The sequence below is a fragment of the Rhinopithecus bieti genome, unplaced genomic scaffold (genome assembly GCF_001698545.2).
Source record: "Rhinopithecus bieti isolate Rb0 unplaced genomic scaffold, ASM169854v2 scaffold_1710, whole genome shotgun sequence".
Classification (NCBI taxonomy): domain Eukaryota; kingdom Metazoa; phylum Chordata; class Mammalia; order Primates; family Cercopithecidae; genus Rhinopithecus; species Rhinopithecus bieti.
This window is the reverse complement of record NW_016803559.1, coordinates 282,205-306,328: the sequence shown is the minus strand read 5'-3', so window position 1 is coordinate 306,328 and position 24,124 is coordinate 282,205. Positions and strand designations below refer to the sequence as shown.

The 24,124-nt window shown below is 38.5% G+C and overlaps 1 protein-coding gene across 17 annotated transcripts in view; it reads left to right on the top strand.

Annotated features, from left to right (window-relative positions):
* Positions 1 to 24,124, top strand: part of EPB41L2 (erythrocyte membrane protein band 4.1 like 2) — a 235,218-nt gene that overhangs the window by 155,340 nt on the left and 55,754 nt on the right. For all 17 annotated transcript variants that reach the window (XR_001888459.1, XM_017888504.1, XM_017888458.1 and 14 more), the window contains exons 5-10: positions 7,144 to 7,186; positions 11,781 to 11,856; positions 15,240 to 15,458; positions 16,848 to 16,935; positions 20,373 to 20,525; positions 21,042 to 21,139. Coding sequence is in view for 16 of the 17 variants with exons in the window: in XM_017888504.1 (XP_017743993.1) it covers positions 7,144 to 7,186; positions 11,781 to 11,856; positions 15,240 to 15,458; positions 16,848 to 16,935; positions 20,373 to 20,525; positions 21,042 to 21,139 (677 nt within the window). In the remaining variant the exon portion in view is untranslated. The remainder of the gene's footprint in view (positions 1 to 7,143; positions 7,187 to 11,780; positions 11,857 to 15,239; positions 15,459 to 16,847; positions 16,936 to 20,372; positions 20,526 to 21,041; positions 21,140 to 24,124) is intronic.

The following is a 24,124-nucleotide window of genomic DNA, read 5'->3' as shown; positions in this document are numbered from 1 at the left end:
GCGCCTGTCGTCCCAGCTGCTCGGGAGGCTGAGGCAGGAGAATGGCGTGAACCCGGGAGGCGGAGCTTGCAGTGAGCTGAGAGCCGGCCACTGCATTCCAGCCTGGGCGGCAGAGCAAGACTCCGTCTCAAAAAAAAAAAAAAAAAAAAGACATACCCGAGACTGGGCAATTTACAAAAGAAAGAGATTTATTGGACTTACAATTCCACATGGCTGGGGAGGCCTCACAATCATGGCAGAAGGCAAGGAGGAGCAAGCCACATCTTACATGGATGGCGGCAGGCAGAGAGAGAGCTTGTGCACAGAAACTCCTGTTTTTAAAACCATCAGATCTCTTGAGACCCATTCACTATCATGAGAACAGCATGAAGATCCACCCCCATGATTCACTCATCTCCCACCAGGCCCCTCCCACAACAAGTGGGAATCATGGGAGCTACAAGATGAGATTTGGGTGGGGACACAGAGCCAAACCATATCATTATGTGTTTTTATTTATATATTAATCATCAGTATCAAATCTAATAGCTACTGTGATTTCAAAATGTTGGCTAACATAAATGGTCTTTTAAGATCTGCAGCTACTACAATGTGATGTGGAAATGTTTTTGATTTCTGCAGGTGACAAAGAGGTTCTGCTGATATTAACCAGGTTTTTTTCTACTATCTTCCTAATTGACAGTGATGCCAAGTTTCAGTTACAAGTTAGTAAAAATAAAGATGTAACGTTTTTCCCCAAACGAGTTCATTAACTCCCGATTTCATGTTTGAAGGTGATTTAACGACACTTGATATTCTAAGGCCACATTTTAATTTTAGTTTACTTCTGATGGAAGCCCGTTTTAGGATTCCTTGTAACTTTTACTATTAGTCTCTTATTTTACCTGATGTTCATTCAGGAGATAAATATTTACTGTGTTCATGTTTTGGGTTTGGAGTGGGGAGTGGAGAGGGGAAAGTAAGGAGGATACTGAATTGAGTGAGTGACTGTTCCTGCCCTTAAGCAGTTGGCAAAATCCTTGGTTTTTTTTTTTTTTTTTAATAAACCAAGATAAATTTTATTGAAAACTGATATAGGTCAGCTCTTGAGTTTTGCATGGTTGCTTACACCTTAATGTTCGGGAAACATCGAAAAAATCCGTGTCTTGCCTGATCTTGAATTGCCTGAAACTGTCACTTTCCCGGGTTCCTTCCCTGGAGAATGTTTTAGGATGTTCCAAGGGGTTGTCCATGGACAAAGCTGTCTTAAAAAATTTGCCAGGTGGGTTTTTACCACTGGTCAAAATGTAGAAAAGCTTAGCTGTATAATACTTCAACATGTACATAGAAGCTCTTCGACTAGTCATATCTGTAACTATTTTCATGAGAAGGCATCATGTTATTGATGTCTTCATTTCCAAGAAGAGTCTTTTCTGCAGTAAGGCAGCTTTATATAGAAAGGACTGACATGAGACATTTTCTCTAAGGAAAAGGGGTTTGGATTTCATTTCATCTCACCTGTGAATACAGTGACTCTATTTGGTGAACCCAAAGTCTGATTTATTAACTTTTTGTGGGTGAAATATTCATGTAGAGATTAAATTATTTAATGTATATAACACATCACCTATGGAAATATAAAATTATGTGAAGAAGAGATATATACCAAAAGATGATAATTTAGTTTTATTATTGCAAATAGTGATCTACTGCTGGGGAAAGTACTTGTGTGCATATTTATTCTTCAGGAATGAATATTGTTTGAAAAGAACTACCCTGTGAGGTAGATATTGTGATCCCCATTTTGTGTTTGAGGAAATTGAGGCTTAAAGAAGCCAAGGAATGTGCCCAAGTTAGGGTTGATAGAAAACCAGAATTTGACTGCATGTATTTCTGATTCCAAAGTTTATATATGTGACTGTAGCAGACGAATCTTTAAGTCTAAAACCTGGCAATGAATACTGTAATATATCATGGGGTGCAGGCAGTTGTTGTATGTTGTGCACACACACCCTCATGCGTTTTTCTCATTCTCTGATGGCATTTTCCATCTTTTTGCATCTGCTTCTTGGTCCGCCCAGCCCTCCTCCTTAAGTGTCAAACTAAGAAGTTAAATTTTATTATTTACTGTATTTATTTAAAAGTTTTGTTTATTATTTCTTTATAACCAATAATGCAAATCATTAACTTGTATTTCTTTTAAGTCATTTAAGTCATTTTTTTTAACTTAGGAATTTATGATGCTGTACCCCACTTACCATCTAAGTACTCATTAGAGATACTTATTCTAGTAAAATAAATGTGATAAAATAATATAACTTGTGATCATTTAAGATGATCACAGTGTGGAAAGGAAGGAGGCAAGCAATGGGCAGGTATCAGTCAGCAGGTGTTAATTTAGTGCTTACTGGTTGCCTAAAACTGTAGTAAGTACCCTGGAAGATGTCAATAATGTGGTCTGTTCCAGCCCTTGCAAAGTTGTAGTACTGGGCAGTGAGAATACGGCCTAATGCTTGGCAGGAATGGAACTTAACAGTGTGAAAGTGAATGTGGTTAGGAAAGGGAAAACCAGGTGAGGAAATCGTGCTGCTGTGTGATCACATCAGGTAAACTCCGCCCACGTAGTCTTTGGATGGGGTTGAAAGGAAGCCATTTCAGCCTTCAGTAATCTCTCTGACAGTGCTGTGGAAAGTGGCCTGAGAAGGACACCAAGTCTGAATTTGGCTGGCTGACTTTTCACTCATATTGCTGGGTTTATAGAGCTGACTCTCACCATGCCCTGTAGAAACTGTTAGGTAATTTGTACAAGGGCTGGGTGCTTTAGGTGAGAATAGAAGATGCCCGGTGGCTGGCACACAGGGTTAGTCCCTGGGGTGACAAGCTTCCACCATCTTCTGGAACAGAAAAGGGTCCTTTGTTGCTCTTCTGTATCAGGGATCTGTATCACTGTTGGAACTTAATGAAACTGGGGATTTGGAAGGGTCTATCTTTAAGACCAGCACTTTCTCCTCTACTGTCTTCTTTCTCTGTGTTAATGTTCTAGGGATTTTTTTTCTTTTCAATTTGACACTATCCAATTCCATTTTTCTTGCTACGGTTGTTCCTTGGGTGAAAATTCCACCGATTTGCCCTTTTCTCACCTCTCTCCCAGCCTCCAGCCAGTCTGGGCTAGAGGCTGAATGATGTGTTTTTTCATTCTTGTGCACTCATCGAGGCTGGCCATTTGTGAGCCAGCTGTTGGGTGGGACAGCAGCTGCAGTGCATGCAAACTGAATGGCAGGCTGTCTTGTGAAGGGAGAATTAGAGCTGCTCCCTCACATGGCACTGGAGGCACCCTTAGGCCTGCTGCCCCTCGCATCAGTAGTGCCTGCAGCTGGGACACCAGTAATATGAAACTAGACCATGCTCTGGTGGCTCTTTATTGAGAGGTTTGAATATAACCAGTGTTAGAACAGAGCCATGCACACCTTGGATCCTTGCTACCCCGAGTGCGGGCCATGAACAGTAGTGGAACCCGAGGGGCTATGCAGCTCTGCTTTCACAGCATCTTACTGTTTTACTTTTTAATAGTGTCAGTTAATGTTCCGTTATACCATTTTAATATGTTATTAAGATAGCAGGTTATTTTCTATGTACTAATAAGCATTTTAATTGTTGGCTTTATATATCTGAATAAAATTCTGTTTAAGCACAGATCTTATAACAGTGGTCCGCAACCTGTTTGGCAACAGGGACCGGTTTTGTGGAAGACAATTTTTCCACAGACCCGGGTGGGGGCGAGAGAATGGTTTTGGGATGAAACTGCTCCACCTCAGATCATCAGGCATTAGTCAGACTCTCATAAGTAGCGTGCAGTCTAGATCCCTGTCTTGTGCAGTTCACAATTGGGTTTGTGCTCCTCTGAGAATCTAATGCCGGTGGTGATCCGACAGGAGGTGGTGCTGAGGCGGTAATGCTCACTTACCTGCTATTCACATCCTGCCGTGCAGCCCAGTTCCTAACAGGCCACGATCGGTACCAGTTCATGGGCTGGGGGTTGAGGACCGTCCTGTTATATTATTTTGGACACTGCTTAGAATGAATAAAACTACTAGACTCATTCATTTGAATTAGTTTATTGTGCCACAAAAACTGCAGTTCTCCTATGTTAGTGATAACTTGAGGATAGAAAATGTAAATATAAAATATAAATAAAATCTAAATTTTTTTATTGGTCTTTTGCTTATAGCTTCAAAAAACAAAAATTTAATGTCCTTCGGTGGTTAAAACCTAGTGATTTAAATCTGGTCTTTTGTGCTTTAAGATGCTATAATAGTTTCCTAGCATTTTTTTTAAAGCTTTCTTTTTTGTGGTTAATTGGAGAGTTTATTTAACTTCCATTGGATGTAAATATTGACTTGTTTTCTTTTTTTAGAAAAGTACTTGTATATACTTTAAGTTCTGGGCATACATGTGCAGAATGTGCAGGTTTGTACATCGGTGTACACGTGCTGTGGTGTGCGTGCACCCATCAGCCCTGTCATCTCCATTAGGTCATTTAGTCTTAATGCAATCCCTCCCCTAGCGCCCCCCACACCCTGACAGGCCCTGGTGTGTGATGTTCCCCTCCTGTGTCCATGTCGTTCTCATTCGTTCAACTCCACTTATGAAGTGAGAACTATATGGTGTTTGGTTTTATGTTCCTGTGTTAGTTTGCGAGAATGATGCTTTCCAGCTTCATCCATGTCCCTGCAAAGAAATGAACTGATCCACCTTTTATGGCTGCATACGTATTTCATGGATACTATATGGCCAGCATTTTCTTTATCCGTCTATCCATGATGGGGCATTTGGGTTGGTATCCAAGTCTTGCTATTGTGAACCAGTGCTGCAATGAACATAGGTGCATATGTCCCTTATTAATTAGAACAACACATAATCCTTTGGGTGTTATCACCCAGTTATGGCGATTGCTTGGGTCAAATGGATACTTCTAGTTTCTTAGATCCTTGCAGAACTCACCAGCATGTCTTCCACCAATGGTTGAACAATTTTACACTCCCACCAAACAGTGGTAAAATGTTCCTATTTCTCCACATCCCTTCTCCAGCATCCTGTTATGTTCCTGACTTTTGTAATGATGTCGTTCTAAACTGGCGTCGAAGATGCGTGTCTTGTTGTGGTTTTGATTTGGCATTTCTCTAATGACCAGTGATGATAAGCTTTTTTTCATTATGTTTGTTGGCTGCATAAATGTCTTCATTTTGAGAAGTGATCTGTTCATATCCTATCACCCACTTTTGATGGGGTATATTTTTTTCTTGTAGATTTTTTAAGTTCCTTGTAGAATTCTGGATATGATAGCCCTGTAGTCAGAATGGATACGAGTGCAAGAATTTTTTTCCCGTTCTGGTAGGTAGCCATGTTCACTCTGCAAATAATAGTCGTTTTGCTGTCTGCAGAAGCTCTTTAGTTTCTAATCAATCCATTTGTCAATTTTTGGTTTTTGTTGCCATTGCTTTGTGGTGTTTTAGAAATGATGTATTTGCCCATGCCTATGTCCTGAATGGTATTGCCTAGGTTTTCTTCTAGGGTTTTTATTATTTTAGTCTTACATTTAAGTCTTTAATCCATCTTAAGTTAATTTTGTATAAGGTGTAAGGAAGGAGTCCAGTTTCAGTTTTCTGCATATGGCTAGCCAATGTTCCCAACATCGTTTATTAAATAGGGAATCCCTTCCTTATTGCTTGTTTCTGTCAGGTTTGTCAAAGATCATATGGTTGTAGATGTGTGATGTTATTTCTGAGGTATCTGTTCTATTCCATTGATCTATACATCTGTTTTGGTACCAGTACCATGCTGTTTTGGTTACTGTAGCCTTGTAGTGTAGTTTGAAGTCAGGTAGTGTGATGCCTCCAGCATCACAGCATTGTTTGTTATTTTGTTAAGGATTGTCTTGGCTATACAGGCTCTTTTTTGGTTCCATATGAAATTTAAAGTAGTTTTTTCTAATTCTGTGAAGAAAGTCAGTGGCAGCTTGATGGGGATAGCATTGAATCTATAAATTATTTTGGGCATTATGGTCATTTTCACGATATTGATTCTTCCTATCCATGAGCATGGCATGTTTTCCATTTGTTTGTGTCCTCTTATTTCCTTGTGCAGTGCTTTGTAGTTCTCCTCGAAGAGGTCCTTCACATTCCTTGTAAGTTGTATTCCTAGGTATTTTATTCTCTTAGTAGCAATTGTGAATGGGAGTTCACTCATCATTGGCTCTGTTATTATTGGTGTATAGGAATGCTTGTGATTTTGCACATTGATTTTGTATCCTGAGACTTTGCTGAAGTTGCCTATCAGCTTAAGGATATATTGGGCTGAGACAATGGGGTTTTCTAAATATACAGTCATGTCATCTACAAACAGAGACAATTTGACTTCCTTTCTACCTATTTGAATGCTCTTTATTTCTTTCTCTTGCCTGATTGCCCTGACCAGAGCTGCCAGCAGAGCAGTCTGAGTAAAGCTTTCTTAAGGAGCAGAAATGAGGGGAAAGTGAAAGGGAGTTCCTCATGATTGTTACTTCCAACTTAGAATGAGATTAAGAAGAAAGAAGGATGTTATATTAAGACCAGGAAGGGAAATATTATCTACAGTCTGACCTTACCTCTCTTTATAATTATAGAGTTGGAGGGAAAAGGAGGATTAAGGAGGAGGAGGAGTTGGTTTTAGGAGTTGAGATAATTGTTTGATTGGTATGTATATATTTTTAGCCATCAGTTTCCAATTTCACACTTTATCCTTCATGATTAAGAACCCATTATTGTCCTTGAAGAGCTCTCATTTCAGTATCTGCAGGGGCTATTTGTTGGCAGTTCTACAGAATAAAGACTGTGTGAAGATATGTCTCATCATTTGGATAATTTTAGATGCAAAAGAATGAGGCCCATGAGACCCACCTTAAAAGCATTTGAATATTTTACTTATAATACACACTTAACACATTTACACACGTATGTACCCAAGAACAAAGCAGTACTTAGCCCAGTGGAATGCTAATAGGTGACAGTTGCTTTGAATAGGACTTTATTAAAATGTGTTTACACGTAAATAATTATGTGAACTGTAAACTGTTCTATTTTAGACTCTAGAATATTTCTTATGAATTAATTTTTTTCCCTCACACAGAACTGGCTAGATCCTGCTAAAGAAATAAAGAGACAACTGAGAAGTAAGTATTTAAATAATCATTCTTTGAAGTTAAGGTATCTTGATGTCTATTTGTGATATAAATGATCAATAATAGAATGATCAGTTCTATTTTGCGTTTATGCCATCTTAGAAGTTAATAATACTAATAATATTTTTGTGGAATTGTGACTGTATTGTGCATGGCTTGGGGGCTCCAAATTTTGAGAAAGTTCTAGACTCACATTCCTAAATATTCACTCAGAATATCCTACCAAGTAACATCTGACCTTTTTTTTTGGGGGGAAAGAGAAAGAAGCTACTTTTCTGTAAATTTTACTCCAGTGAGACCTGATACTTATGCTTTGCTTCATTTTGAAAGTGTATAATTGGTTCAATATGCACATCTTTGGCCACAGAGACATATAGAGACACTGTTCCTGGATGTACTGGAGTGAGGACTCTGGGGAGAAGCAAGGGGAACAATCTTTTTTTTTTCTTTTTTTTTTCCGAGACGGAGTCTCACTCTGTTGCCCAGGCTGGAGTGCAGTGGCCGGATCTCAGCTCACTGCAAGCTCCTCCTCCCGGGTTCAGGCCATTCTCCTGCCTCAGCCTCCTGAGTAGCTGGGACTACAGGCGCCTGCCACCATGCCGGGCTAGTTTTTTGTATTTTTTTTAGTAGAGACGGGGTTTCACCGTGTTAGCCAGGATGGTCTCGATCTCCTGACCTCGTGATCCGCCCATCTCAGCCTCCCAAAGTGCTGGGATTACAGGCTTGAGCCACTGTACCCGGCTGAGGAACAATCTTTTCAGTTCTCTGAGGTCACTGCCATCTCTGCTCATTGAGTTCTATAATCCAAGGCCACTTTGCATGCTCTTTGAGCCTGGGGTTCTAGTTAGGCCTCACTGTTCCTTTCTTCCCCTTTCCCCATTTGTTCTTGTTGTACAATCCCAAAATGACTTCAAGGGTCCCACTCTAACCAGCTTCAGTTCTCTCTATACGTTCTGCTTTTGCAGGTTGTGTTGCCTGTGGCTGGTTTTTTGGTATCTGTGCCAAGAAACATGATCAACAGAGAGAAATCTCTGTTAGGGGGATTCTGGATACTTAATTTACTTCAGGGTCTGTGAATGACTGAAGCAGAGAAGGTAGGCAGCTACAGGCAGTTGGAATTTTCGGTCTGGAGAATAAAATCTGAAGGCTGGTAAGTTCCTAACAGCCTTCCTCAACTGTGGGGCCCAGAGTTGTCACAGGAGAAACCTCTTCTCCAAGTGCCAGTCTGCAAGATGCCCTTTGTACTGTTGATTTCATTTCCCTACTTATTTATAATTCCTAAGGTCAAAATACTGAAACCAATCTGTACTTTCCCTTCTTGCCCTTTTCATCTACCATCTAGCTCCCATTTTAGGTTCTTCACATTGGTTTTCTTTCTTTCTTTCTTTCTCTCTTGAATGATTTATCTTTTTGGTAGTCTTCCCATCATTTCTTTGCTTCCCTACTCTCTTTTTTTATTCTGAGCATATACTTTATTTTCCCCATTTCCTCTTCCTGTAGACTCATCTTTCTTTTCCTTTTTAAAAGTGTGTTTGATTAGAGTGACCAACCTCCTGATTTGCCCAGGACTGAGGGGCTTCTGAGGATATGAGACTTTAAGTGCTAAAGCTGGAATCAGTCCCAGGCAAGCTGGCATGGTTGGTCACTCTATCCTTTGACTGTTATTCCTGGCTTTCCCGCATTCTCTCTCTTGCATTTATTTTCCTGGTGTTTCATCCATTTATGCTTGATTCATGATGGAAAATGGAGGAAAAGAAGAGGAATAAGTAGACACCAGATACATTATGCTTGCCTTATGGGAGAAACAGTACCAGAGTTTTGAGACTTTTTCCTTTGTCCCTTCTGCTGTTGTTACTTTGCAAAGTGCATGCATTCAAAAAGGTTACGGATGCTTAGTTCTTATACTTTCTCTGAAACCAGACCTGCCAAGTGACCCAAACAGAGAGAGAACAGGGTAACCTCTGAAACATGATTGATGTTCCATTGTGTTGTTTCCTATGGTTTTGTTTGGGTTATTGTTTGATTATTATTATTTGTGTGTGTGTGTGCCACTCACTTCAGAGTCATGGAGATTTCCTAACTGTTGGAAGCGAAACTTCTTGCCGATTATGAATCGCGTTCTTATGTTTTGATTATCTGTGAAGTTTCAAAAAGTTATTTCAGAACTTTTACCCTTGTGGTTTGGCAATATGAATAACAGTGAGATTAGACTTTTAAAAACTATTGGACCCAGTTGTTTAAATGGTAACCTCAACTGTACCCATCATGAAAGAGGCTGAGGAAATAAAGCTTTAGCAGTTGTATCTACCTCTTACTTCCTATATTAAAATGGACAAAAAAGCTGCCTATTCTATTGTTGGTCTCTTCTTTAAATTTTATTTTTCAGCTCATAGGCAGTTAGTGAAGATAAATATTCATCTTTTTTGAGTTACCTGTGACAACCAACCACTTAATGATTCTCATTTAAAATTTGCCTTAAACCCTTTATTTCCTCAAACATAAATAAGACTATATGTCTAAGGCTTGCATATGACTAGTATGTAAACATTTCTGTAGCTAGAAGGACTTTATAAACACCTAAGTAAAAATTATGAAAATAATATGTAATTAAATTAAAAGTTTAACTTGAAAACTGCTAAGGGAGTCGATTTTAAGTGCTCTCACCACAAAAATAGTATGTGAAGAGTAATGCATATGTTAATTAGCTTAATTTAGCCATTCCACAATGTATACGTATTTTCAAACATCATATTGTATACCATAAATATATACCATTTTTATTTGTCAGTTTAAAAAAAGCTTAGCATTCTTGGTACATTTCAACAGCTTTTAGATTTGGAAGTGTATTCGAAAATATGTGGTCTAGTGGAAATGTCTCCAAGTCCTGTCAAGGCAAGCATGTGCTAGTGTTGTTACCTAGAAAACAAACAAGGAGCCATTAAGAAATGATAATCCTGTGATAACTTTACTTAATTAGAAATTAACAGTCACCTTGAAGTAATGCTTACACAAACACGATGCGTGGATATTTGACAGTCAGCATGGCGCTATAGGCCAAGAAACCTCATATATCTTGATATTCGGGAAAATCTTATATCCCAGTATTATGTTTTAAATGTGTAAAGCAGAACTGAAATCTGCTTCTTAAGTTCAGCAGGACTGACTTCATTGGTTGAATAGTAGTGCATTGAGCCAAAATCCAGCAAAAATGCCTGTGTATATAACAGTAGCCATTTAATAAATATTTGAGTGAGTGAAAATGTAGTGTGCTGATGATAAGACAAAGGACAAAATGCCACACTGAACAAGAGAATGGGATTCAAGGAATTTTTCTTCAGGTTCATAAATTAAACATCTCATGAGGTCTTTAAATACATACAGAATGGAATAACTTGGCTGGGCGTGGTGGTTCATGCCTGTAATCCCAACACTTTGGGAGGCTGAGGTGGGAAGATTGCTTAAGCCCAGGGATTCAAGACAAGCCTGGCAACTTAGGGAGACCCCATCTCTGAAAGAGTAAAATATAAGTTAGCCGGACATCATAGTGCATGCCTGTGGTCCCAGCTACTTGGGAGGCTAAGATGGGAGGATCACTTGGGCCTGGGAGGTCGAGGTTGCAGTGAGCTGTGATCATGCCATGGCACTGCAACCTGGGCAACAGAGTGAGACCCTGTCTTTAAAAAAAAAAAAAAAAAAAGGAATAATTTATATATATATACACACACGCACAATTTTTTTAAATTTAAAAATATTGTGAACTTGAAGTCAAACTCTAAGTTCAGGCTAGTGGAATTGTTTGGATCCCTTTAGGAAAATATTACCTGCCCTTTCCCCCATAGTTTTACTTTTTTAAAGCTATACTACATGTGATCTATCAAAATAGCAGTTAAATTTTAATGTATAGATAGCAGTGTTTTAACTTTTAACAAGCCACTTATGATATAGTTGCTTGATTTATTCATTCTTTATGGAACGGTACAGCAAAGTGTTTGTTATATATGAATATACTTACACCTACTCTATAAAACCTGGGAAATAATTGTGTTGTCCTAAAGTATCATGAAATTGTACCATGCTTTCCTTTCTTGGGATCTCTTTTAACAGCTTCTTCAAATAGCCCATTAATAATTTTTTGAATAGCTATTATCTCTTGATCATTACTCTCCTTCCCCACAACAATGTAGAAATCCTGATTTTTTTTTTTTTAAAAGGGTAAAGAATATTTGGCAACAGGAGATCCTGTGGTTAAATAAAATCTTACCTCATAACTATTACATGGAGGTTATATTAAAATTTTTGTGTAATAGATCACCATATAAAACACATGTTGAGGTACCAGTGAATGTTTATAAGAAAGAGAACCTATTACACTTTAATGGTGGCTTATTCATGTAATTGATTTCTATCTTATTTTTTATTTCATTTTTATTTTATAAGCAATTTTAATTTAAATAAAAAATAAAATTCTGCACGCTGATTTATAGTTGGATTAGTCTGTACTGTTTGATCCTTGACCTTTAAATTTTATCACAATAGTCATTCTTCTGTTAATTGGGTGCATAACTGTGATATTTAATAATTACAGACCTTCCCTGGCTATTCACTTTTAATGTGAAGTTTTATCCTCCTGATCCTTCTCAATTGACTGAAGATATCACCAGGTACTTTATATTTGCATTTTAAAATGAGTCTTTCCTTACAGCTCTCATTTATTTCTGTGCCCTGGGAGCATAGTGGTAATTTCAGGATTGAAAACCAAAACAGTTTTTCTTAAGTTTTAGAAGTTTCCTTGAAATTGGGTACATCCAAATAGTTTGAAATGTTGACAGTTTCAAAATTTTATTCACTTTCTTTAATTTCTTCATTTATATTCTAGTAATGAAAATTTTAAAATGATACTGCTGACAACTTTGTTTTCTATACTTTTAAAAGTCACTAATATTTAATATTTGAGATTTTAATACCAAGGTCATTTTTATTGTACCTCATGTGTGCCTATATATTAGTCTCATATTACAAAGATGATACGAGGTTAGAAAAATGAAATTATTTTAAAAGGCCAATTGAACTGGTAATTTCTTTCTCTCTTCTCCCTCCAGAACCAAACAAGGTGGGATTTCTTACGTAGAGTCAATAGCTAGTTCATTTCCATCTCCTTGGAGATTGTGTGAGCTATAAGAACATACACTTAAATTGCAAAGAAAGGATTCTGTTTAGGAGCAAGAGAATATTTATTGATTCTGAGTACTTGCATGGCAACCAAGAAACATTGTGAATTAACAAGTACCTTGAAATCTTAGCCTGATTAGACTGGGTACCAGAAACATTGTGAATCAATCAGCAAGTACCTTAAGCTTAGCCTGATTACACTGAGTACCAGGGATAGCATTTCTTAGCTTTAGTAAGAGGAAGTATAAAGGATTGATTTTTTTTTAAAGATAATTTTTATATACCATATTTTAAAAAGGTTATTTACATGGCCAAATGTCCCCTTAACATATACACATTAGAGACAAACATGCCCACATACTTATTTGACACTGTGTGTAGTGCATGACTTTTAGAAAACTAGAGGGGCTTAGCAAAAGAGTCTGCTTATCTTTAGTTCCTGTATCTTTGATGCTTTCTGCTAGGCCAGTTTTGTTGTCAGACATCAAGTTGTGGAGGTGCTTAAGAGAGCATAATATCCATGTGAAACAGGAAGGATGGAGATTTCTTTCCAATATTGGATACATAGCAGGCTGGCCTTTTTTTTTTTTTTTAAACTACTTGTTGCTGAATAGGAATGTGCTAATTAAGCTCTGAATGAATTAGCTTCACCTAGTAAAAAATAGTAACTTTGCAACTGCACAGTGAGCTACTTAGAGCATAAAACCTGACGAAGCGGGGTGTGTAGGATTCAGAGCTTCACTGCAGGATGCCTCTGAACAGTGCATGTGATTGGGGCTTTGTGACCCAACGCTGTCTGTACATACACTCCTCCTTGCAGTAATTTGTTTGGGGAATGATAATCCTTTGGTGACTGCAAGTTTGTAGCATCAGTAAGTACTTTGGTTTTCCAGAACCTGAACAGTCTCCCTGTCTAGTGGGAGGAACAATATAGTGTACTCAGCTAACTAAAGGTCTCAGTGGTGCAGCCTGAGGACAGCCACCTGCCTGTACTTGTGGCCTGGCAGCTTAAATATCATGATTGAAATCTTCACCATGACTTGAGTGTACATTTAGAAGGTGGGGTAGGCTTCTGAGAAGGGCAAGAACACTATCTTGAATAATGTTTGAAGAGTGCTTCATAGTGCTGTGTGAAGGTACAGTTGGGTAATTCAGGAAGCTCATGCCATTTTTTGTTTGAAGTTTTTAGGGTTTAAACTTAGGCTCTGAAAACAGAGGAAAGGACTAATGTGAAAAATAGAGACAATAATGGGAAGCAACAAGATGAAATATTTGTATTTAGGTTCTAAAACTGCCGTAAAATGTGGAGAACTATCACTGTTGTTTATGAGAGAATTTGAGGATAACCTGGACCCATGGTTGAAAATTCAGTTTTCTGAAGTATGTACAGTTATGCTTACGTTTTTCTATGGGCCAAAGAAACAAATGATCCTCCTTAAAACGTGAACTTCTGCAAGGCATAAAATACTCAAAATACTGTAGTGATAGCGAGAAGACTTTCAGTCTCTCAATTACTGAGCACTTGTCATGCGGCAAGCCCTTTAGTAACTGTGGGACTGTGGTGATGATAAACAGAGTCCCTGCCCTGCCTGATTATGTATTTGAGTGGTAATCCGGGTTCTAAACAGAACTGGCCCCATGTGCTGGGTTGTACTCTCTGACCCAGTAACAACAAGGCCTGGACCAGAGGCCAGCACTCCCCATTTGACTGTGTAGAGTAGAGAGCAGGAAGAGGACTGGGCCCTAAAACCCAGGCCGGGCAAGTGTCCACAGGACTAAGATGGACAGCTGCCAGTATGAATGCCAGTCCCTAAAAGGTCTTAAAGAATGAGGACTCTGCTGTTGATTTGGGAGGATCCGTGGTGACCATAGCAAGTGGTGAAATTGGAGAGTAGAAATCACATTTTAAAATGTTACCAAGAGGAATTGGTAGTGGGGCTAAAAAGGGCGGGGCGGGGGGTGGGTGGGGAACCACAGATTATATATCACGTGTTTCTGCATTTTATTTCATGGAAAATGGAAATTCTTTTATAACTGTAGTGAGCCACATGGAACATTGAATGAGAAACATTATTATAGCCACTAATTATTATAGCTACTAGTTACTGATTCTTAGGTCTCTGCCAGATATTTTGTTTATATTATCTAATGTTCATGCTCATCTTTAAAGGGAGGTAGAGTTCTTAGCATCTTACAGGTGGGAAATTACCCTTAGGCTTAAAGTAAATTAACTTGCTCAAGGTCATATAGAGTCAGGTCTTCCTGGCTTCAAAGCCCAGGCCTTTTCTACTAAACTGAGCTAGCTACTGCTTTAGATGGGATAAGTGGACAGGTAAGGGCTTCAAAGTAGATTTACCAATAATTGTTGTTAAAGGTGTTTCTGGAAAAGAAGAAATTAGTATCAAAAGGGTCAAGATGATAAAGGGTGGGTGACTTTAGCTTTCCTTAGAAATAATTAAGACTTTTTTTTAAAATCCATTAATCTTTACATCTTTTGAGGGGTAATTTTTATTACAATTTGAAATCCAAGGAGACAGTTTAAGTGATTGAAATTTTTACTTCAGTCACAAAACTCTTCATAGTAATCATAGACTGACTATTACCAGAACAGCAGTTTAGAATTTTCATTCCATTGTATATATATATACATATAAATTAGCCTTCTGGATTCAGTTTCTATATATAAGCCACAAATTTAGAAGCCCAAGGAACACGTTGAGGCTTTTTATTAGAGAAGATGATTTTTGCTGTGGATATGAAGAGTGCCTATATTGTATATTTGTTTTCAAAGGGGTGTTAGGTTTTAAGGACTGTGAGTGTTCCAGTCTCACTTAATGGTTCTCCTCTGACCCCTTTCTCCCTCTGCTCCTCACAGATACTTCTTGTGCCTTCAGCTCCGGCAGGACATTGCCTCTGGCCGCCTGCCCTGCTCTTTTGTGACTCATGCTCTCCTGGGATCCTACACCCTGCAGGCTGAACTTGGTGACTATGACCCAGAAGAACATGGCAGCATCGACCTCAGTGAATTCCAGTTTGCCCCTACTCAGACTAAGGAGCTGGAAGAGAAGGTGGCAGAGCTGCACAAGACCCACAGGTCTGTTGCCTTGCTTACTGGCGAGAGAATGGCCATGGTAGATTTAAATAGCTTCTCTTGTAGCACTTACTAGACGTTTGAGCACGATTTACAGGATTATCCAATTTTTCCTTTTGGATCTTCACCTAGCACTAATCAAGGCAACGTGGAGCCCTTGAGGTATCCTTTCATTATTTTTATGACTATCATATGAGAAACTATGCTCGTGAGACTGTGTTTTCATGTATTGGAAAAATGTAATTTTCCCCATGACACCTTTTTCTCCCTGTCCCCTTAACATATACACATTGGAGACAAACATGCCCACATACTTATTTGACATTGACGTTATATATCTTCTGCCTTATAATTGTCCTTATTACTATATGTGGTAAGAAAGCTAGGGAGATAAGGAGGCATTGGGATTTGAATTACCAGTGTAGGTGGTGATGGACATAGGAATAGTAACTGAAATGTACGGGTAGTTCCACTGAAATATGACCCATTGGTTTAGCTAAGATTACTTACATTACATTAATACCATATTACGCTTCGAGAACATTTATATGTGTGTGAAAAGAAAATGGACTTTTACACAAATTTTATAACGCTAACTACAAAATGATAATTTGTTGTATATTGCAAAGTTATAGTTTTATTAAATATTTACTAAAGTGATCTGAAAGGAACTTTCAAAATTAGGTTTTAAACAGGCCACATTCATTGATTTTTTTTTTCTTTAAAAAACAATAAATATGGTATTTGACTCTAAATATTTTCTTGTTAATTTACTTAAATTCTACTCAATAGACATTTGTTGGATAATTCTAATATGAAATATCAGGTACTGACATGCCATGGGGAATGTGAAAATTAATGGGACATGGTCTTGTTCTTTAGGAGCTTAAAGTTTATTTAGTTGGGCATATAGATAGGAATGGAAATAATTTTAGTATGGACAGAATGTGATTTGTGTCCATCGTAGGTAGAAAATCAAATACAAGTAATTTCAATCTTTATTATAATCAACTCTAGTGAAATAAAGTGAGGGAGTACGAATGTGTTTATCACAGAAAGATGAGATCACTGTTTTTTATTCTCCAGTACTTATGTTGTACCCTATTGCTGGGGCTTTTTTCCTCAGTGGAAATAATCAAAAGCAACTTTTTAAGATAAAAGGAGTAAGAGTGGAGGTGTACCTCCAGGCAGTTTAGCAGGTTTAGATTATAGGATCTTAAGAGAAAAATGCTAGAGGTTGAGAGTTGTTTTCTTACTATTTCCTACTTTTCTGCAGACTTGGCTGGGTTACTTCCTCTCCTCCAAACCCTCTGAGTGCAGACGCTCCTCCCATTCTGACTACATTTGCTCTGCATCCATTAATAAGATAATACTGTTTCTTTTGATTCTCAGGGGCTTATCTCCAGCACAAGCTGATTCCCAGTTCTTAGAAAATGCAAAGAGGCTTTCCATGTATGGTGTTGACCTACATCATGCCAAGGTACTGTAAATGTAACGGGAAGTAGCATCATAGCAGTCTGTTAACTGAAGTGTTGAGAGGGCTCCAATTTCAGGATAGCACAGCTTATTTTGGGGGAAAGGATATCTGCCTTCAGTTGAGGGTCTCTGGAATATTTCCTTGGTGACTAATTATAGGGTATATGGTTGTGGGAGGGACCATGTATTCTCCCCCTACCACTTCTTTTCCCAGTCTTTTTAATTAATGCCCTTTCATAGGTACTTACTGTGACACACCTTGTCAGCCTTTTTTTTTTTTTTTAACCTCTTATCCTGGTTTATTCTGCATCTCAGCTTCTGTTAGGCCAAGTGCTATGTCTGTCCCAGTTCCCTCTCCCACCTCTGTCTTGAGAGAGGAGAGGAGACCTTAGCAACCATGAAGGAGCAAAAGCAGCATGGATAGGACCACTTTCCAAAAAGCTTCTGTGTGATGAAGGAGCCCTAGAGTTGGTCTTTTCCCTATAGGTATGTTTTGTACTTTGTGAAAGATAATGTAGGCGGGCCCAGGCTCTGGGTGATAAAGCACCTTCAGTCTAATTTGAAAGGTGGTAAAAGAGTGGGACAGCGGGGACATGGGAAGCCAATCATAATCCCGAACGAACACCATAATCCCAAAAGATCAAAATCTCAAAAATATAATGCTTGAAAAAAAAGTACTTTCATACCATCTCATTTCTTAGAAGTATACCATCTCATTTAAAGTTTGAATGTTTTTTAGTTTACAGCTACATAAAACAGTTCACAGAATGACTTATTTAAGGCTGTGTATTGTTAAACGGTCTATCTGCCTGATACCTTCTGATAAATCCTGTTAGGAGGTGAAACAGATTGTCTTAACACTCCAGTGTTTTTCAGATCGTTTTCTATATAATGGGGACAGGCTAGGTTAGTCAAGAAACAGAAATAGGGAGGAAGGAAAAAATAAGTTTGGGACCAAAATGACCTACCAAACCTCTCCTCCTCCAGACCCTGCCATTCTTGCCACATGTAAATCTTGCAGCTCTACTTTGTTGATCATTAGTTAGAAACCAATTAAGGTTTCAGGATTCTTGTTTTTAATGTTGTGTCTTAGAAAAGTAAGAAATTGTGGACTCTGTTCTAAGTATAATATTCTTTCTTGCTGTGTAGTTAGGAGCAGAACACTAAAAAAATTCAAGGTAACCTTCATTCTGTTTATCATCTGATAGACTCCTTAGATAATATTTGATAAGCAAGATATTTGTGGCTTATTGAAAAGAATATATGTGGCAGTTTAAAAGAACTTTTCATACTTCATGTTGTTTAAAGTTTTATGTCTTTTAAAATTTTTCATTGACAAAATCAGATTTTTTTTTAATTAATTAGAAGAGTTTGTAATGTCATATTCATGTTAGGATGAGTTGGAGAGTGTTAAATAAAAGGAATCTCAACAAAGGTGCAGAGAAACCATATGAGAAGCAGGACACTGGTGGTAGCCCCGGGCTAATATCTGCAGCTATCCTAATCACTCTAGGTCTGTCTGAAGGAGGGAGGGCAGAGTGGTTTCCAAAACTCCCAAGGACAGACGTGTGGAGAAGACTGTTTTGCGGGGAGCCATTGTCAGAGGGACACGGTCAGCCTGAGGTGACCACGTAGGGAGGGAATCTGGGTATTAAACACCCTGACCTCCCTTTCCTTCCTCTCCTGATCCTTTGCGAGAACTCTCTTTATACTGAACTCATTTGAAAGCCAGCCATCTCCATATGGGGCAGTGAGCAATGCAGAGAGGGTGCTTCTTTTCATTCGTTTATTTTTCTGATTTTGCTACCATGTGGCATAACTTACATATGAAGGATCGAGGCCCGCCTTTTCCTCTTTCATTTCCTACCCTTCATCTGTCGTTTCTATTCACACAAATACTGGTAATTCTAAAATAATTACATAGAACAACAAAAATCAACTGATTTACTTGAATCTAAGTTGTGTCTATTTTTAAGTCAGATAAAATAGTTTCCTTGTCCTGTCCCAAGGTTGCTTCAGACTAGAGATGGCTCATTCAATGTTTCAAATGTGGGTTGCTTCCCCACTTGTGGTGAGAACATGCCGTCTCACAATCTTCTGCCTCGCTCCCCGTGGCCATGGGCAGCGATGGTTTTGGCAAACACACCATGGGGTCTGGTGCCAAGTTGCTTGGGCACCTGTGCCTGATTCACCCCAGCTTTTTAGTCTATTCCTAGAGAGAGTTGTGGCTGCCAAGATAAGGGTGAGTAAAGCAATCGATTGGATTTTTTAAAATGGCTCGAGTTGGTCTAATGTAAATTTATTTGTGTATATGAATTATTCCAGTGTCACAGCAGCGAAAGCAACTGGCATCAGTTAGCTAATACTATACTTTTATTTATGAAACACTGATTTAAATGGTATCAAAATGTTCTTAGTAATAAGACAGACAAAATGTTGTCCTTTTATTAAATTGGGAGTTAGACTAAATATGGGGTTTGTTACAGCATTTTTCGTGAGAATTTGTTTCGTATTGTTTGTGATTTCTGAAAATGTGAATATCTTTGAGCGGTAGTCTTCAATTTTACATATGTTGAATGAGAGCCAGTTCTCCTCTTAGAGATAAACAATAATTTGTATATTTTGAATACGTGCATCTTAGATCTTCACTAAGATGTGAAATGTGAGGAGACAAGTTTTCACTTTTGTCTATAAATTTGTTTGGCTTGTAAAACATCTCCTTTAGGCCTGTGATTATTCTAGATTGTCATTGATTCCAAATTAAAGCTCTAGGGAAAGAAAACTATTAATAACTTCAAGAATAGTCTGCAGTCCTTTGAAACACGCCAGCCAAAGGAATGCCTAATGAGAACTGGATGTCAGCGTTCTAAGTTAATGAAAAACTGCTTGAAAGAATTCAGAGATTTCAGCACTGTCAGCCTGGAAGAGAAATTATCTGTGAGGGATTGGTGTTTTGCAAAATATTGGCATAATTTTAAGAGCTATTAGCTAGGGTAATCCATCTGAGGTAAATGCACCTAAAGGAAAATGGTTGAACACATCTTAGGGTAGGCCAACAGACCGTCCCTGAGGCTGGACTAGCCTACAGGGAAAGCTCATTTTGTTTCCCATATCTTCAGGATCTCTAGTTCTGCTTCCTTTCTTCTCTGTTAGCTCCTACAGTGGAGCTTGAGAACACATGCATGACGCCTTTTGAAGGCACTGTGTCCTATAGTCACGTTGCCATAAGTCTGGCAAATCACACCTGATCACTGAAGATGTGTAAATTTAACATGTACTTGTGTGCACCGTAGTTTTCATTAATGTGCATACTGTCACTAAAATTTAAATACAAACCTAGTAAACTGGCATTCCTGATCATGATTTGAGGGAGCTAATTAGCTTCTTGATTTGTGTAACTTTCACAGCTCTAACCATGGTTAATTGGGTTATGCTTGGCAGGACTCAGAAGGTGTGGACATCAAGCTGGGCGTGTGTGCTAATGGACTTCTCATTTACAAAGACAGACTGCGAATCAATCGTTTTGCTTGGCCGAAAATCTTAAAAATTTCCTATAAACGCAGCAACTTCTACATTAAAGTCAGACCAGCAGAGGTAAGCAAAGACATTTCTGATCAGTTGTTCTTAGTTGGCCTCTTTACGACCATGAATTAAAAAATTCTTTTCTCAAATTTTAAGAAAATAAACTGTTTATTCTTCCATTGTAAAAGGTCAGGGTTCTTAATGGTATCATTGCAGTATATATATGTCTGGTCTGTTTTTTAAAAAAGCAACCATCGTGCTTTTTACAGAAAAGAAAACGTGATAAGGTATGGGCTGGTTTTTTTCTTGTTGAATCAGTTAAGTTGTGATCATTAGGAAAGCAATAAAATGAGTTTTAGTGAACATTGAAGGATAGTTGGTTTATGTGAGTAGTTGCTACTTGCTTTTTGTGGAAAATAGTATTGCAGTCTATAAATTCATCTTTATGTGATTATATTAGATATACAATATTTACCTTTTTTGAGAAGAATAATTGCTTCTAACAGAAACATCTGAATCCATGCTTTTCAGTAACTTCTAGTCAGTTCTTAAGGAAATATGCTGATTTGTTTTATGGATTTATTCCAGCTGGAACAGTTTGAGAGTACTATTGGATTCAAACTGCCAAACCACCGGGCAGCGAAAAGACTATGGAAAGTGTGCGTGGAGCATCATACTTTCTACAGGTAATTTTAGGAAAACAGCTCAGAAGCTGGGCATAATGGCACATGCTTGTAATTCCACTGACTCAGGAGGCTGAGGTGGGAGGATGGCTTGACCCCAGGAGTTTGAGACCAGCCTGGGGAACATAGTGAGACTCCATCTCTCTTTTTTTCTAAGAAAGAAAGAAAACAGCTTGGTATTGCTTTTAGTAACCTCTGTGAAGTAGGAGGCGGTAGTGGTGGGAAATGTGACAGATGCATTAACCCCCTGCCTTTGGACTCTTTTCTCCCCTCGCCTCTTCTCCTTTGTCTGCAGTCCCTCCCAGGTGCATTTCTGTCCATGCATTGTCATCATGCAGAACTGAGCTGCCCCTACAACTGTCTAGAGTTCCACTTTCTGACTCTAACCACCTTTCCTTCCACCACAGCCACACGCCTCATGCCTGGTTCCATTCTTCTTTCTACTATCCCTTTTCTTAGGTTTCACTTTGATATTCTCATCAGCTGCCTCCTGACTTAACTTCTTTCCCAAACCAACTTGAACCCTATGGTCTGCCTGCTTTGTCAGGAGTGTTATAACCCCCTCAAACTACTCTCCTCTTTGCACATTTACCTTCTCTGTCGGCTAGTCCTGGATTAGTCCTGTGTCCTGACCTCACCACTTTTGGACCTGTGCTGTCAAGTGCTACCTTAAATAGTACAATTGTTGTGACACATGCAGTTACTCTATATAACAAAAAATAGTACAACTCTATGGATCAGTGCTATTACAGATAAATAATTTCCAGCATGAGCTGGATCCTCAGTGCTGCTAGGCAAGCAATTTGTCCTTTGACTTCCTTTGCCACTCCAAATGCTTATTGTCCTCGTGAGTCCCTAGGCACCCCTGCTTCCTCTTCTGATGCCCTCCACTTTGCCGGTCACTGAAAGTAGAAGCTGTGCGTCATGAGCGTTCTTGGTTTCATGCACCTTCCCTTCTTCCCTTTTGCCTTTAATGAAGCATCACCTCTCTCTCCTCCCATTAATTCTTTCACTCTTCTCCTGTCTCAAGGAGGAGATAATCATTCCTCTGCTTTGATCCCTCATTTCATGCCTCACAAAGTATCCTGCTTTGTAAATTATTTATTCTCTAGTGGGTACCTTTAGCTTCTTTGGCCAATAAATATGTCCACATATTTATTTATATATATTATATATATTTATATATATTTATATATATTATATATAATATAAAATCTTTGGTCATCTAGCCATCTTTAGCTTATATCTTTTCTCTTTTTATAGTTTTCTTCAAGGACATATTTTTTACATGAGTTTGCTTATCTTTGTTTTCTCCATTTCCTCAGTTTTCTATCACTGCAGTTTAGCTAGCTATGTATCTAGATCCTTCATCTTTAAGGTTTTTGCTCTGGACTTATGGTCTAATACTGTTCTACCAAATACGAGCTGTGTGACCATGGTAAGTTACCAACCTCTCTGCTTCACTTCCATCATCCATATGTGATAGTAATACTAGTATCTACCTCATAGAATTGTTTTGAAAATTAAATAAGATAACACATGAAACAACTTAGAACCATTTCTGGCATATCATAAGATTTATCTTCCCCATTATTATTATTCTTAGTTTGGTACCACAGTTTGCTATTTTTACTGTGAATTATCAGCTGGCACAAATGATTATTTCTGGAAGTTAAATTGACTAGTATCTATTTTTCAAGACTAATATGTTAATTTTCGAGGAGAAGTATAGCTCATAAAATATACTTGAATCCCTCCGACTCTGTTACACTGATCATATAAATCTTTGAAAACTTTATAATTTTTCTTGGTAGCCATAACAAATTTCTCCTCCAGACAGACAACATGAGCCAGCTCATGTAAAGCCAGTAGATGACATTTATGACACGGGTCCAAACTGGGCAGACACCAGCTTTCCCTGTCACATAATGATTAAAAAAAAAGCAATAATCTGTTTAGAAATGACAAGTGCTAGCATTCAAACATTTATTAGAGTCAGACACAGAACTGATTGCTTTATATCGTGGTAGTCTATTTCTCGCCCTAGGCAAGACAATCCTAGAGATTGGTGCCTATGGAGGAGCACAGCAGCCAGGCATCTGAGCAGAGATGGGGACTGGGCCACCTGATTCTGAGACCTGTATTCCTCACCTCTGTGCTGTCCTCTTCTTGTATTCTTCTAGCAGGAGTTTCTGAGGTGCATTAGCTGTGCAAAGCCTCAGGCCTCCTCATTTTTGCTAACGTACCATGGAATCCAATTTAAAAGTAGACCAATTTGCTCCTGCAAACTTTTGATATAATGGTTAACAAAAGCAGTTTTAAATTTTTAAACCTTACATAATGTTGCTTACAACACTGTAAAAAGAATATGTCTAACACAAAGGGCCAGTCCTACTTTGTAGATTGCTTTGAATCAGATCAGTGTAATTTATTCTGTTTCAGTTTATCATGAAAGGTACAAATGATTTCTTTAGAAAATTACAGTGGCTTGCAGATTGAAGCCATTAATCTATAAACAGATCTATTAATTGATAGCCAATCAGCTAGATTGGTATTAGTGGAACAAGAATGTGATAATAAAACTGATACGACCCAGCACAGTGGCTCATGCCTGTGATCCTAACATGTTGGGAGGCTGAGGCGGGTGGATCACAAGGTCAGGAGTTTGAGACCAGCCTGACCAACATGGTGAAACTGTGTCTCTACTTTTAAAAAGTACAAAAATTAGCTGGGCGTGGTGGTGCGTGCCTCTGTAATCCCAGCTATTCGGGAGGCTGAGCCAGGAGAATCACTTGAACTCAGGAGGCGGAGGTTGCAGTGAGCCAAGATTGCAATACTGCACTCCAGCCTGGGTGACAGAGCAAGGCTCCTCCAAAAATGAAATGAAATAATGAAATGAAATGAAATGAATAGAGCTGACACCCTTGCTTGGAACATTTAATAGAGCTTGTTGCCATTCTGAGTGTTGTATAGGGATTCTTTTTTTTT